Source organism: Pan troglodytes, chromosome 1, assembly GCF_028858775.2.
Source record: "Pan troglodytes isolate AG18354 chromosome 1, NHGRI_mPanTro3-v2.0_pri, whole genome shotgun sequence".
NCBI lineage: Eukaryota > Metazoa > Chordata > Mammalia > Primates > Hominidae > Pan > Pan troglodytes.
Window position 1 is genome coordinate 145,887,917 of NC_072398.2, and position 16,371 is coordinate 145,904,287.

The following is a 16,371-nucleotide window of genomic DNA, read 5'->3' on the forward strand; positions in this document are numbered from 1 at the left end:
GACTCTAGCCTAGTTCATAAATTTATATTTAAAGATTTTTATTTTGTACCTTCTTTTTAAAGATAGTATGTGATTTGATTAGTATAGTTGTAGTTTAATTTTAAGCGACTGTGGAATTTGGTAATATTTTGACTCGGGTTTTATAAAAACAAAGCATTTTGGTTTTAATAAATTCAGTTTTATCTGCAGTAGAAGTTGCTATCATGTACAGTGTTTCATTTTAATAATTAGTTAAGGACTTCAGTAGAAATTATTTACTTACAATATGTAAAAAGAGTCAGTTGTTTTATGTGATAATGTATTTAACCTAAAGCAATTTAATATACTGGATAGCTTTTCTAGGCTGTGATAAAATAGACAGATTGATGTTTATAGACTAAAGCAGGACCCTGATTAACTCTAGAATGTTTCAAACTAGTAAGCCAGTAGAATTGTACTATAATTTTAGTACAAGGGGATGCTTTATCCAGTTTATCAAACACTCCATTTTCTATTATCTTCTTAATAGAAAAGCCCTGTAGGCATACTTAAAATAGTTTTTTTCTCTATAAAGAAACTACTTATTTGTCATTAGGACACATAGGGGTGGAGGGAGAATATTAATACTTTTTAAAGAAAGGTCATTTGTTGATTTTTAAAATGAATAAACACTTTTTCTCATTTTAATTGTGAAATGTTGTGTTACATACATTAGCTTTTGATGTGAGGTTATTAGATCTTTCTCTATAAGGAATAGTTAAAGTATGAAAAATTAAATTAAATTTTAAATAATTGGGATAATGCAGTATTCTGCTTGAATATCATGATGGAAGTTGACCTGAACTTCTAATGAAATCTCCCCATTGAGATGAAATAAGAGAAGAATTTCTGCCTATATGAGAGCCTGTTTAGTTGATGGTTTATAAAATAAGAATAAAAGAAATCAAAACATATTGCTTTATAACGTATTTTTCTTTCTTTCTTTTAAGGTTCTGGGATCCTGGCTGCTACAAATAGTACTGAATTGGGAATTATGGAACCATCTTCTCCAAATCCTAGCCCTGTGAAAAAAGGCAGTTCAATTAATTGGTCATTGCCAGATAAAATAAAATCTCCACGAACTGTGAGGAAACTTTCCATGAAAATGAAAAAGTTGCCAGAATTTAGCCGAAAGCTAAGCGTTAAGGGAACATTGAATTATATAAACAGTCCAGATAATACTCCTTCTTTGTCTAAATATAACTGCCGAGAAATTCATCATACTGATATTCTGCCCTCTGGGAACACAACCACCGCTGCTAAGAGGAATGTTATAAGCCGATACCATCTTGATACCAGTGTATCCTCCCAGCAGAGCTACCAGAAGAAAAACTCTATGACTTCTAAGTATTCCTGCAAAGGTGGTTACCTTAGTGATGGAGACTCACCTGAACTTACAACTAAAGCTAGCAAACATGGATCTGAAAACAAATTTGGAAAAGGAAAAGAAATAATTTCAAATAGTTGTAGCAAGAATGAAATAGACATTGATGCTTTTAGGCATTATAGCTTTTCTGATCAACCTAAGTGTTCACAGTACATATCTGGGCTCATGAGTGTACATTTCTATGGTGCTGAGGATTTAAAACCACCTCGGATAGATTCAAAAGACGTCTTTTGTGCAATTCAGGTAGATTCAGTAAACAAAGCAAGAACAGCTTTGCTCACATGTCGAACAACATTTTTAGACATGGATCACACTTTCAACATAGAAATTGAAAATGCACAACATCTGAAACTAGTAGTATTCAGTTGGGAACCCACTCCAAGAAAAAATCGAGTTTGTTGTCATGGAACTGTTGTTCTTCCCACCTTATTTAGAGTGACAAAGACTCATCAATTGGCTGTCAAACTTGAACCTAGAGGTCTTATTTATGTGAAAGTGACTCTTATGGAACAGTGGGAGAATTCTCTTCATGGACTAGATATAAACCAAGAACCAATCATATTTGGAGTTGATATTCAAAAAGTTGTAGAGAAAGAAAATATAGGACTGATGGTGCCCCTTCTGATACAGAAATGTATTATGGAAATTGAAAAAAGAGGCTGTCAGGTATTATCTTACTATGGTTCCCTACTACTTCCTTTATTGATTGATTAATTGTAAGTCTTGGGGGAAGGAATTCAAGGTAATGTAAAAAAATCAAATTTAGATATTTTACCATTCCTATTCTTTATTTTTATTCCATTACTGTTTAGGGTATAATTTTTAACTTGACTCATGTTGTCCATTATTGAGAGCATGCTAGATGATTCCACAAATTTATATTGCAACACAGAGCTTCATGGGTCTTATAATTAGAAATCAGGATTGCTTCAAAATGGCATTAAAAGGAAAAGTCAGAGCTGATAACATAGGCAAAGGATATTGATTCTTTATACTAATTTTTGTGATACATATTAAGACTAAAAATTACGTTGAGTTATTTCTGCTTTAGTACTATCTGAATTTATAATATTGGTTGAAAAGTTAAGTTAAAAGACAATGAGTAAATGTTATAAAATCTGAAATATTTATTTAATAAACTGAAGCTTAACATGGAAACTATAGAAACAGCATAAGTTAATGGAATTTTGCATTAAGATGCAGAATACCTGGATTCTGGTTTCTCCTCCATTATTACTTAGCTGTGTCATGTTGGGCAAGTCACTTAATCTCTGTGGGTCTTACTTGCTTGTATCTATAAAAATAGATGGAGTGGCTGGGCATGGGGGCTCACACCTGTAATCCCAGCACTTTGGGAGGCCAAGGCGGGCAGATCACCTGAGGTCAGGAGTTCAAGACCAGCCTGGCCAACATGGTGAAAACTGTCTCTACTAAAAATACAAAAATTAGCCCGACATGGTGGCGCATGCCTGTAATCCCAGCTACTTAGGAGGCTGATGCAGGAGAATTGTTTGAACCCAGGAGGTGGACATTACAGTGAGCCCAGATTGTGCCACTGCATTCTAGCCTGGGCGATAGAGTGAGACTCCGTTGCAAAAAAAAAAAAAAAAAAAAAATGGAGTAGCTTCCTGAAGCTAAGAGGTAACACATCTCAACTACTGAAACTTCCCCTCTTCAGGCCCCCCAGTGGGGTTGGATGAAACTTCTAACTCAGATACATCATTCTGTCTCCAGTTTGTGTTGTCTTTGTGTGAGTGAGGCCTTTACTTTTCCAATCCAACTTTTGGTTAATTATTTTTCTTTCTTAACATTCTGTTTTTTTCTTTTATCTTTTTTCAGGCAGTGAGGGTAGAGTTCAGAAATTATGCAGACTTAAAAGCTAATTATTAAACAAACTTTTATAGTTGAATATTAAGTAACTCAAATGGCACTATATTTTTACAGTCTATTTTCTGAAATATTTAGAAAGAGCAGGTATATATAGACTGTTACCACTTTAAGTGCCAAGAAAACATTTTTAGCAATGCTTTTCATTTTTATTTAGAACTGTATTTTTTTTTTTTTTTTTGAGACGGATTCTTGCTCTGTCGCCCAGGCTGGAGTGCAATGGCGCAGTCTCAGCTCACTGCAGCCTCTGCCTCCTGGGTTCAAGCAATTCTGCCTCAGCCTCCCAATTAGCTGGGATTACAGGTGCACGCCATCATGCCTGGCTAATTTTTGTATTTTTTTTTTAGTAGAGACAGGGTTTCACCATGTTAGCCAGGCTAGTCTCCAGCTCCTGACCTTGTGATCCGCCTGCCTTGGCCTCCCAAAGTGCTGGGATTACAGGTGTGAGCCACCGCGTCCGGCCTAGAACTGTACTTTTTAAAGACATTTTTGTTTTGTTTCCCCTGCTTCTTTCTCCCTCACTTGCCCTCCCCTCTCCCCCACTCCCAATAGAGAGAGGCTTATTGTGCTTGTATTTTACAGACTGGCATACTGCTTAAATTTTGTTTACCCTTTTAGTCAGGAATTATTCTTGTATTATTGGGTTTTTATTGTAAACATGAAAATAGGCTTTGATAGTCATATACAAAGAGTTTGTGGCATGGGTCTTTGCATCTTCCAAATGCTTTGAATGCTACTACCACCCATCTCCTGCTTAAAACGGGAAAAATTGCTATGGAGATCATACTTATGGTCTGTCTTTCATAGAGGCATCAAGCATGTACTTCAAGGGTTTGATTCAAGATATCATCATCAGAAAGTAGGGATATATCCTAAAATATCTTTTCCTTGAAGTACCTGTAGTAGATCTTCCTTCCTTTATTCATCTTTTAAAAAATTATATTTGTGATTTCAACTTTTGGGGGTAAAATATCCCATTAATTTATTGTGTACTAGTTAAGTAGTACTTCCTTTAAGTTGTTCTAGGCTCATCTTCTCAAGTTTAAGGGGATACATCGTTTGTATGGTACTTTATGACACTTAAATGTGCTCACACCAGCAGGGCTATAATCAAGTTCGTTTCTTCTGTTGTGGTAGCATTTCCTTTGATCCTGTTTAATATTTTAGTTTCATTTTCTGAACTGTCTACATTTCTACTGTGTCTTTCTTGAGATGATGTGATCAGCATAACTCATTCCATTCTCAATGTGAATGCATCATGAATGTGGATAAGGGTAGGAAATTTGAATTTTTTTCCTATTGTATTTCTTGGTTTCCCATATTATCTTGATCCTTTTGAATGTAGCAGCACCTTGCATTATCACCTCTTGGAAATAGTTTTAGGTTCTTTACTATCTTTCAATTAATACCTATAGCTTATCATCTCAAATATTTTAGATAATATTTCCCTGTATCTATTGACACTTTCTCATATTGAGACCCACCTTATAGTGTATTCTATCAGTTTTTTAATGAGTCAGAAGAGATTAGTATCATAAGGAACCCTGGAAATTTCATTTGTGTACTTCTTCCTCTAGATCATTTATTGCATTTTACAGTGATTCCTAATTCAAATCCTGGAAGATTACTTTTACTTTATTTCTCTCTTTAAATAGTTTATTTCTCCATAATTTTTCCTTCAGTTCAAAGTGACTGAGCTTTCTAAATAGTCTTAGATGTGGAAGTATGGCTGACAATCACTTATTCTCTCCTCAAGTTTTTTTGAAGGTTTATTCTTTCAAAGAACTTTGATAGCTTAATCAGGCGTGTTTTCTCTTTACAGAGATCATGTTTATTCTAAGTAAATTTATAGTGAATAACTTAAGACTTAATATTTTAGAACCTGTATGACAGTGTTTAAAGACAAATCTTTTCAATGTAGGTTGGTGGGATGGGTAGTGTCTGTGCATCTTATATAAATTTTGAAGTAGAGGTTTTATTTTACCTTTAATATATTATTTTAAATTTCCTCCATCACTTTATAATCAATTAATTTGACAACTTAAAAAAAAAAACCCTAGGTTTGCTTCTGTGTCTTCCTGAGAATCTTTTTTCTTAAAAAGTTTTATATAGTATACTAGAACCTTATTTCAACTATATACTTATTTTAAGGATAAAAGAAACTGAGTTTTAAAGAGATTAAATAACTTGCCCAAATTCATGAAGCAAGCAGTGGGGCTTTATGACTCCAAAACCCTTGTTCAGTGTCCGTGCTGTACTACTTCAGTCTAGAACAAAAGATGTGAAAGGGCGCACATTCCTGGGGCATGGAGATCTTTATTGAGCATATAAAACTGAAAAGAAGGGATTGTGTTTTGCTTAAGATAGGTAGCTAGCATTACCGAACTGATAGTGTATTGTTTGAATTTAAATGAAAGAATAGGATATTTTTATTAAACTAATCAACATAGTATATAATGAGACTTCAAAAGCTATATTTGAGGTATTTAAAATTAAATGACATCAGAACATATTTGATTGCAAAGTTCATGTGATCTATAATGCAATTATATTTTCCCTTTATCAAATTTACTGTAATGTGGCCATAATTTTATTCCTAGGTAGTAGGCCTGTATCGATTATGTGGTTCGGCAGCAGTCAAGAAAGAACTGCGAGAGGCTTTTGAGAGAGATAGCAAAGCTGTTGGTCTGTGTGAAAACCAGTACCCAGATATAAATGTAATAACAGGTAATAAATAGATTTTATTTTATGTACTCTTTCTGGAAAGACTACATCTGCAAGAAAGATAACTGAAATACGTTTGTAGCTGAAATTTAATTTGTTTTTATTCTGAAGTCTTTTCTTCCTTCACAAACATTACTTACTGTGTTATTTTCTATGGGAAGGTATTAAGCTATGGTCCCTTGCCCGCAAACAGCTGACATGATGAAGGGAAGTAAGACCTACTTTAAGTTAGCTATAGTAGCTAGCAGAAAGAAAAAGGTACCTTCATAGAGGGATAAATAAAATGCTTTGGAAGTTGAGTTTGACTGTTACTTAGGTGATATAGAGGGTATTGACTATCTGGTTAGAGAATTTAAATTTATTTACTAGCCAGAGGGGATCCATTAAGATTTTTGAGAGGGGGAGTGATATCATAGAGATTATTTTCAGGAATATTAATCTGGCAACTCTATGTGATGGATTGAAATTAGAAGAGACCAGAGGAAGGAAAACCAATTAGAAAGCCTTGGCCGTAGTCCAAGCAAAGAGGTAGTAAGAGCTAAAGGGGCTTGTAGCAGTAGAAATAGGAAGAAGTAGAATTGAAAGGAGGTGGAGAAAGAAGGAGCCCAGACAGATATGACTTTGAGACATGGTTGATTGGGTACCATTAGCAGAAAAAGAGAGCTTCAGGGAGAGCTACTGCTTTTGGTGGGGAAGTGTCAAGAAAGATTATGAATTGGGCTTTGGATATATAGAATTTGAAGTGCTAGTAGGAGATCTAAATGGGTAGATCAAGCAAAGTTGAAACTGCTCATCTGCAGCTAAGAAGAGGATGCAGTAGAATTTGAGGGATCTCTTATTTACCCAAGTGGTGACTGTAATTCAATGTATGGCATTGGAAATATACTTCTATTACCCCTGAAAGATAAGAGTGGAAAGAGAGTCATTGGCATATATGTGTAGTAAAGTGTTGCAATTGTCCATAAAGTTTGAAAAGAAAGAACTTTGGGGGTCTCCAAACTTTGGAGGCTGGCAAAGAAAGAAGAAACACCTAAAGAGATTGAGAGGAAAGGAGTCAGAAAGTTTGGGAAATAAGAGACAACAGAGATTAAGCAAAGGGTGTGATACAGTCATTCTATGGAGAGATTATATGAGAAAAGAAAAGGGCCTTTGAATTTGGCCATTAAGAAATGGCTCATAACCTTATTGGTAACCTTCAGGAGCTACTGGTTTATAATAATTCCATATTTGTTTTTGTTGTTTTAATTTTTTAATTATTGAAATTTTCAAGCATATGCGAAAGTAGAGAGAATACTATGAAAAATCCTCTCTGTTTGTCACCTGGTTTCCATAATATCAACACATGAACACACTTGTCTCATTCATCCCCCCATTTGCTTCTTCTCAACCCTTGATTATTTTGAGAAAATCTCAGACGTATCCTTTCATTTATAGATGCTTCAGTGTGTATCTCCAGATCTTCTGTGTATTTTGGTAGTTCTTTCTCCTCTCTACTGACAACTGCCATTTTTTTCTTGCTGTAATGCGTTAATTTTTCTCTTATAACTTGCTTTCTTATTTTTACTCAAAATTAATTGTTTGGGTTAAAATTTGAGGAAGGTTCATCTTGTACGTATTTAAGAGAATTTGTTGGTGAAAATCCTTAAAGCTTACTTTTAGGATTGAGGCTTTCTGAATAATTGAGCTTCCCACCCTTTGAGTGCTGAATGACTGTATTTTCATCAAGTATTTAATATATAACTCTTAGATAATCAAAACTTTGATTCCAAGCATTTTAGTAAGATAAAACAAACGGTCACTTTTTTCTTACATATTTTAACAAATCAGAAATAATGGTTCCTTTTAATTTTTATATAGGAAGAGGCATATTTCTACAAAAAATTGAGATACCTGAAGAATGTTCTTTCCTTGTTAATGTGTAATTAACAAAATCAGCAAAAGACTCATTTTATGAATCCATGAAAGAGAAGTTTTATAAATACAAATTTCTAGCAAGTACACTCTATAAATAAAAATAGATTTTGTCTTGGTGAAGCTTTGTCTTATAAATAAAAATTATGTTAAACATGTATAATTTTAAAATATGAAGTGAAGAAAGGGTTCCTAGTTTTGGAAATTGGCAGCATATGCAGAAGATATGAACAATAGGTCAATGAATATTGGATTTACAGCATTCTTTCCTAAAATTGAGAGTTTCTGTAATTTATAAATTGGATATTTCTTGGCTCAATTCTTCGTACTATTCCATTTGGGTAAAGCTGTTTTTCAGAAGAATTTAGAACTATTTTTTTCTTGATAAAAAGGCAATGAAATGATTTAAGATTTGTCTGCAAAATAATTGCATGACACAAGGTTTTCATGGCTAAAAATAAAGGGTATTGTTGATTTGAGGAGTTAGCCAGTGACAGTGTTGCTTAATGTGTTTGTTCCTCATGAACTCACATTTCTGAGTAAACTTTGAAATATGATTAATAGTTCAGTAGGTCTAAAAAATGAGAAATTAATGAAGTGAGTGACAGATTTTGTTCACAGTTTAATGTGTTTTTAGTAGTTGGTTTGTCTGGAGCATGGAATGAAATACTCCAGACGAACCAGTTTTTTTTAAATCAAGTGCAAAATTTTAGGTATAAAATCCATTCGTAATTCTTTTTTGTTTGTTTGCTTTTTGAGAAAGAGTCTCACTCTGTAGCCCAAGCTGGAGTGCAGTGGCGCAACCTCCACCTCTGGGGCTCAAGCAATTCTTGTGCCTCAGCCTCCCGAATAGCTGGGACTACAGGCACACGCCACTACGCCCAGCTAGTTTTTTGTATTTTAGTAGAAACAGGGTTTCACCGTGTTGCCCAGGGTGGTCTCGAACTCCTGAACTCAGGAGATCCTCCCGTCTCAGCCTCCCAAAGTGCTGGGATTACAGGCGTGAGCCACTGCGCCCAGCCTATTCATAATTCTTTATAGGGCTTATTACCAAAGAACAGAAGGCTTTTTAAAAGTCATCTATTGTTTAGTGATTATTAAAAATAAGTCTTCCGATGAGGATTACATGTATCTAACTACTGTAAAATAGATTTCATGTCAGTGCTACATAATCAGTATCTAGGTTCAGTACCTGAAAGTTCATTTGACCATGCCTTTTTATGATTTTAATCCTACCATAGTCATTTTTGTCCTATTTGCCGTTCACGGAAAACTTTATCAGAATATAAGTAAATGATCTTGAAAACATTAATATTTATCTTTTTTGTACATACTATACATTTTCTTACCATACATATTATATGTTCTCTGACCTCTGGAACATTAATTTACAAATTGTTTCCGTTTTCCTTTACCTAGATTGCATATAGATGTCAAAACTGTGCAAGCACCAAGGAATGCTAAATGTTGAGGAATGGTCATAGACTTAGCAACCCACATATACTGAGATTGTTTATGAGAGCCATTTGGTCTGAGTAACATGTATAGGGTATGACTAAAGTAGGTGGTAAGGCCAAAAAGAGTGAGGTAAGGTGGGGGTGGGTTAGTGGATTTAAAAAAGTAATTTGTAGCTCTACCTTCAGGAAATGTCAGTGATTCAACATTCAAATCTACCTAATCAACTGTATCTTTACTACCTATATAAGTTTTGTATGTGAGAGAATGATTCTCATGTTTGTATATGTGCATATTCAGTCTTCTGGTTCATAGGTCCTAAATGCTTTTGTATTTATTTAGGCTTATTTTGAAGCCCAGAATATGGTCTTTTGTGGTAAATGTTCCATTTGAGCTCTTGAAAAGAATGTATTTTCTGGTGGTTTTGGACAGATTGTGCTGTAACTATCAATAAAGTCAAGTTAATTAATAATGTCCCCGTCTTCTACATCTTTGTTTTCTTTCTACTCACTGAGAGGAGTGTTGAAATCTTCAACTATAATTGTAGTTTTTCTCTATTTTTTCTTCAAACTGTTTTTGTTTCCACCCCACCTACCCACTGCCACTACTTTGCCTTTGAAGATTACAATTAAGCATGTCTTAGGTCATTTTACGTTATATGACAGCTCACTGATAATGTATTTTTTTTCAGCTTTTTCCATACTTTGTTTCATTTTAGATTGTTTCTATTGCTGTATCTTCAAGTTATATTAGTCTTGTCTTCTGATATTAATTTCATTCATTGCATTTTTAGTTTCAGACATCCTAATTTTCACTACTAGAAGTTCGATATGGGTTTTTCAGTATTTTCCATGTCTCTACTTAATATGTTCAGTCTTTATTCTAGCTTCTTGAACATATGAAATACAGTTATAATAAGCGTTTTCATGTTCTTGTCTACTAATTCTATTGTGTATGTCTTTTCTGGGTTGGTTTCCATTGATTTTACTCCTCATTATAGGTTATATTTGCCTCCTCCTTTATATGCCTCGTAATTTTTTACTGGACATCAAATGTAAATTTTACCTTCTTGGGTGCTGGATATTTCTGTTGTTTGGTATGCAAGTACGTTACTTGCAAAGAGTTTTTTTAGTCTTGCTTTTAAGCTTTATTAGGCAGAATGTGAACTGCTTTTAAATAAGGCTCTTCTTTGTCTATTTCTTTGATTCTCTACTGAAGCAAAACTCTGCTATATACTGTGTACTTATATTAGCTTTCTATGGCTGCCATAACAAAGTACCACAAACTTGGTGGCTAAAACAACAGAAATGTGTTTTCTCACAGTTCTGGAGGCTGGAAGTTCAGAATCAAAGCATTAGCAGGGCCCTGCTCCCCCTGATAGCTGCAGGGGAATCCTTCCTTGCATCTTCCTAGTTCTGGTGGTTTGCTGGCAACCTTTGACAGCCCTTTCTTTGCCTGTAGATGCATAACTCCAATACTCCATCTTCACATGGCATTCTCCCTGTGTTTCTTCATATCATCTGCTCTCTCTCTGTGTCCCCCATTTTATAAGAACATGTCATATTGGAGTAGGGCCCACCCTAGTGACCTCATTTAACTTGATTACCTCTGTAAAGACTCTTTCCAAATAAGGTCCTATTCTGAGGTACTAGGAGTTCAGACTTCAACATGTTTTATTTTTGGTTGGGGGTGGGGGCCACAATTCAACATAGTGCTGTACCCATATCCCATGAATTATGAAGTTTTCCACTCTGGCTGCATGGAACGAGAGTGATTGCCCGCACTATGAAAATTCCAAGAATTGTTCTCTCTAATCTGTTTGGCTGGTTCTTTCTCCAGCCTTGGGGAGTTGCCCCACCTGCGTGTGCCAATTAGTACTCAGATGAACACTTGGGACTCCTTGCTGATTTCCTGAGTCATGTCTAGGCAGCCCTTTACTCTCAAGTGCTCTGTCCTGCAAGGTCTAGCAGCTTTAGCCTCCTTGAATTTCTAGCTCCCCTTCAACTGTCGGGCTTTACCTGGGTTTTCATTTCCTTACTGCGACCTGCAAAGTCTCTCCAGGCAATAAGCTGTGGTTGTTGTGGGCACACTTCATTTGGTTCCCATCTCTCAGGGATCCTTGTCCTTTGCCTGATGTCCAATGTCTTGGACATAGTATTGTCAGATATTTTGTCTGGCATTTTCAGTTGTTGCAAGCAGGAAGGTAAATCTAGTCCCTATTGCTCCATCTTGCCTAGAAACACTGGTCTGCCTTTCTAGCCTGTATCTGGGTTACTGATTGCAATGAGAAAAAAAAATCAATGTTATTTGGTATCAGTATTAATCCATGTACTTCAAAGTCATTAGAAGGCTGTGAATGGTGCCTAATAATGGTATGTTTTCTTATCAGCTCTCTTATACTCTGGAGTGTCTATTTAATATCTTCTCACTCCCCTCAAACCTCATTTCACCCATGTCACTCTTAGCAGACGACCTTGCCTCCTAACTTCACAGAGAAAACAGAAGCCATCAGATGGGAACTTGCTCTACTTCTTGTGACCCAGCCTATCAATGTGCCTTCTTTGGCATACATTCTTTCCACTTCCTTTCTGTAATAATAGAGAAATGATCTTCCTTACATCTTGGACAAATTCTAATTCCTTCATGTGTTCTCAGAAGTTTCTTCTTTCTTTTTAGGGACTTTGCTCAATTGATCATATTTCCTCTCTCCTGAACCTTGAAAACCTTTTTTACTATCGCCTTTACATTACCATTGAAATGTTTAGGTGTCTCCTGTCTTTAAAGAAAAATCTCCACTTTGATCTTGTTTCTCCCCCGCCCTCCCCTCTCCTCTGTGGTTATCTACTTTTCTCAAAGCCAGATTTCTTGAACAGGTTGTGTGCATTTCTTTGTCTATTTATTTAATGCCCATTTACTTCCTAACCAACTGCAACTTGACTTCAGTGTCCTTTATTTTCCTGAAACTGTGCTTGCCAAGGTTGCTGACTTCCTTTTCTGGTGGACATTTTTGAGTTCTTAAATTGTCTCTAGATCATTATTTTCTATGCCTGGTTACAAAACCCCATTGTCTAAACATAAGACAAATTTGTTAAAAATACTGGGACAGGAGCTCTGACCTCTGTGCATTATGATTTAGTATGGCTGGCATGGGGCTCCAGAATCTAATTTTTTTTTAAAGCCTCAGTGTGCAGCCAATTTTGAAAAAACACTGTTCTCTGCAATATTTAACACTATTCTTATCTAACCCAACTATTGTTTGGGTATCATTAGATATCATAGACTCTTTCTTGGAACATTTTTCCTCGACTTGGCCTCACTTTTGCCACTCTCCTCTCGCCCCATCCCCACCTCCTCTCACCATACATACATCTTTTGCCATTCTTCCTTAGTCACAACTGGAAGATCCTCTTCCCTGATGACCCCTGGAAAGTTGATGTTTTTCAGGGTTATTTTCTGAGCCTTCTCTTAATCACTCTGTATGTCTCCCTGATAATCATTCCCAAGATGCAGTTATCTTTAAGTTGATCATTCTTAAATCTGTGTCTCCAGTCATCTCTTTCATCTCAGATTTTTATATCCAGCAGCCTTGAATGCCCCATAGATACCTTAAGCTCCATATGTTCAAAATGAAACTCTTCTCTTTACCCCCTAAAACATGATTTTCCTCCTGTGTTCTCTATTTGAAATAATGTCACTAGTATCCACCTAGATACTCAAGTTCCAAGCCTAGGAAAGAAACATTCTTATTCCTCTTTTTTCCTCAAAATTGCAAATGCATTTTTTACTTAGCAGTCCTGTTTTAAGAATTTATCCTACAGACATACCTGCATATATACAAAGTGATTGTGTGCAAGGTTATTAATTGTAGCATGTTTTGGAAAAACAAAAGATAAGAAACAATTCTAGTATCCATCTGTAAGAGACTGAATAGATAAGACTATGGGACATCCTTACATTGGACTACTATAATGTGGCTATAAAAGTGATTAAGGAAGCTCTCTATGGCCTGAAAAGATCTCAAGGATATGATGTTAAATGAAAAAGCAAGAAACAAAATAGCATATCCAGGTTTCTTATTTCTGATTTCTTTGGGTTTTGGAATATTTGCATTATGTGTACCAGTTTAGCATCCCTAATCCAAAAATCAAAAACCCAGAATGCTCTAATGAGCATTCCTTTGAGCATCATGTTGGCATTTTAAAAGTTTTGGATTTTAGAGCATTTTGGATTTTTAAACTAAGGATACTCAACTCTCAATGAGGGAGACAAATCATATTTATATTTGCATAAACATTAGAAGGATGCATAAGAAACTAATGAATCATGTTACTATTAAATATTTAAAACTTGGGGCCAGGCACAGTGTCTCATGCCAAGTACTCTGGGAGAATAAGGTGGGAGGATCACTTGAGGCCAGCAATTCAAGTCTAACCTGGGAAGTATAGTGAGACCCTGATCTACAAAAAATAAGAAAATTAGCCAGGTGTGGGGGCAACCACCTGTAGTCCTAGCTGCTTAAGAGGCTGAGGTGGGAGGATTGCTTGAGCCTAGGAGTTTGAGGTTACCAGTGTACTCCAGCCTGGGTGATGGAGCGAGACCCTGTCACAATTAAAAAAAAAAAAAAAAAAAGAGATGGGAAGCTTCGTATAGAATCATGTTTAAGTTCAAACTAAGCAAGGCTGAGAGCATGTTCTGAATCAATATTGTATATACTTAGGTTTTGGTGTTAGGAGTATCTCCTGTTTTCCCTTGTGATCACATGCCAGCCTTTAGCTTGTATCTTACCTACCTTACTTATATATAACAACCACTATTCTTTCCAGTTTCCTCTACTATAAGTAATGTTTCTTAGTTCAAAACTACGTGTGGAATGTTTGCAGTTGACTTTCCTCATTCCCATTATAGTGACACGTCTGATGTTTTCTGTTCTTAGCTTTTGGTTTTATTTGTTTGGTTTTAGGAATGATTTTTTCTTGCATATGATAGTGTAGCATTAGCAATTATCCAGCCATCCAATATATCGGTTTAAGACACTTCTCCAGTGTTAAAGAGGAAATGTATTTATTTCCAAGGGTTTCAGACAATTGGTACTCTTTCATTATCAATTTAAAGTCTAGAAACTCAAAATTTGTGTAATTGGAATAATTTATAATTAACATAAATATGCCTTGCTTTCTTAACTTCTGTTTCACATGCATTTAGAGAAGCTTTTTATAGGGGGCAGAATCAATAAGGGTATATGTATCAAGAATAGCTTACTTTATGATTAACAAACCTAACGTGTGGTAACTGAAAATTATGTGTACATTTTTAGCATGCTTTCACAACAAGTCAATTACCAAGGCAACTTAAAAGAATACAAAATGCTAGTATTTTATAATTCTTTTTATGTTGTTGCTTTTATTGTTTTCAAAATGTTGAAAGTTGGCTATAATACTTAAATTTTAAAAAATTGACCATACTTCTTTATTTCACTCTGCAGTCCAATCACCAACTGTCTGCGGTTTGTTTTTTAAAGGTGTTCTTAAGGATTATTTAAGAGAACTCCCTTCTCCTCTGATAACAAAGCAGCTTTATGAGGCTGTATTAGATGCAATGGCAAAAAGTCCTTTGAAAATGTCATCAAATGGTTGTGAGAATGACCCAAGTGACTCTAAGTACACTGTTGACCTGCTGGATTGTCTGCCAGAGATTGAGAAGGTAAGCATTACCAGTATACATTTTTCCTGAAAGCCAGTTAATGAACTGTATACCTACCTCCAGAGCTACAAATAATTTTAGATATTTGACATTTGTGGCACTCATGGATTTAAAAGCTCTGCCATTACTGCCTTTAAACAGCCTAAGTCTGTAAAAGCTTCTTAAACAGAATAAATCTAGAAAACAGTTTTATCTTTTCTATATGTGATTTTAGCCCAAGCATGAATACTCACTGAAGTTTTTTTAATTGTATTGTTAAAATATTATTACAATAATATTTGTTCATTATAGAAATATTGAAAAGACACAGAAAAGAAGAATATAAAATTGCAATCATCAATATCCAGAGGCAGCTATAATTAACGTTTTGGTGTGTCTCCTTTTAGTATTTTTTAGATACGACAACTGTGTTGGTGTACATGGCTTAACTTTAAGACAAACAAAAGCCCCACCCCTCGTTTTTTCCTCCTTATCCTTTCCATTCACCCCCCTCTCCAAAATCTTCAGACCAGCATCCTCAGCTGTGCCTGTAGGAGAGAGAGAGAAGGATAGGTAGGTCTTCAGAACCAGCCTTAGCCTAACTTTATCTGTTGTTCCTTAGAATAGAAGGGAAAATAGGAGAAATGTATGACTGGGCTTGTCTAGATGAGGCTAAATTTGCCTACATTTTTTATCATGTTGGGGCAGAAAGAGCAAGAATTAGTGGGTAGAAACTGTAAGTCCAGTAACTTGACTTGCGAGTTTACTGTGGTCCCCTGAATGTCCTATGCTCTGTCCAGTTGGATTAACAGTTACTCCTCCTTTGGATTAGGGGAAGGGAACAGCTAAAGAGTGCAGAAGCACAAGGGTGGGGTGAAGTTTAAGGGGGTGGGTGGAAAAAGTAGAGATACTGGTTTCCCAACACTAGGTAAAATTGTTTTTTTTTTTTTTTGAAGATGGAGTCTCACTCTGTTGCCCGGGCTGGAGTGCAGTGGTGCGATCTCAGCTCACTGCAACCTCCACCTTTACAGGTTCAAGCAATTCTCCTACCTCAGCCTCCTGAGTAGCTGAGACTATAGGTGGGCGCCACCATGCCCGACTTATTTTTGTATTTTCAGTAGAGACGGGGTTTCACCATGTTGGCCAGGCTGGTCTCAAACTCCTGACCTCCGGTGATCTGCCCACCTTGGCCTCTCAAAGTACTGTGATTACAGGTGTGAGCCACCATGTCCAGCACTAGGTAAAATTATAAGTGCCACTTATAAGTGAAGAACTGCGTGTTAGGGAATTTAAATTACTTGCCGAAAGTT

General features: G+C 35.8%; 1 protein-coding gene across 4 annotated transcripts in view; it reads left to right on the forward strand.

Moving 5' to 3' along the window:
• Positions 1-16,371, forward strand: part of SYDE2 (synapse defective Rho GTPase homolog 2) — a 49,771-nt gene that overhangs the window by 17,585 nt on the left and 15,815 nt on the right. For 3 of the 4 annotated variants that reach the window (XM_016921720.4, XM_016921721.4, XM_016921711.4), the window contains exons 3-5: positions 969-2,071; positions 5,893-6,019; positions 14,865-15,082. In XM_016921720.4, the coding sequence (XP_016777209.1) occupies positions 969-2,071; positions 5,893-6,019; positions 14,865-15,082 (1,448 nt within the window). The remainder of the gene's footprint in view (positions 1-968; positions 2,072-5,892; positions 6,020-14,864; positions 15,083-16,371) is intronic. The other variant, XM_016921719.4, reaches the window with a different exon arrangement.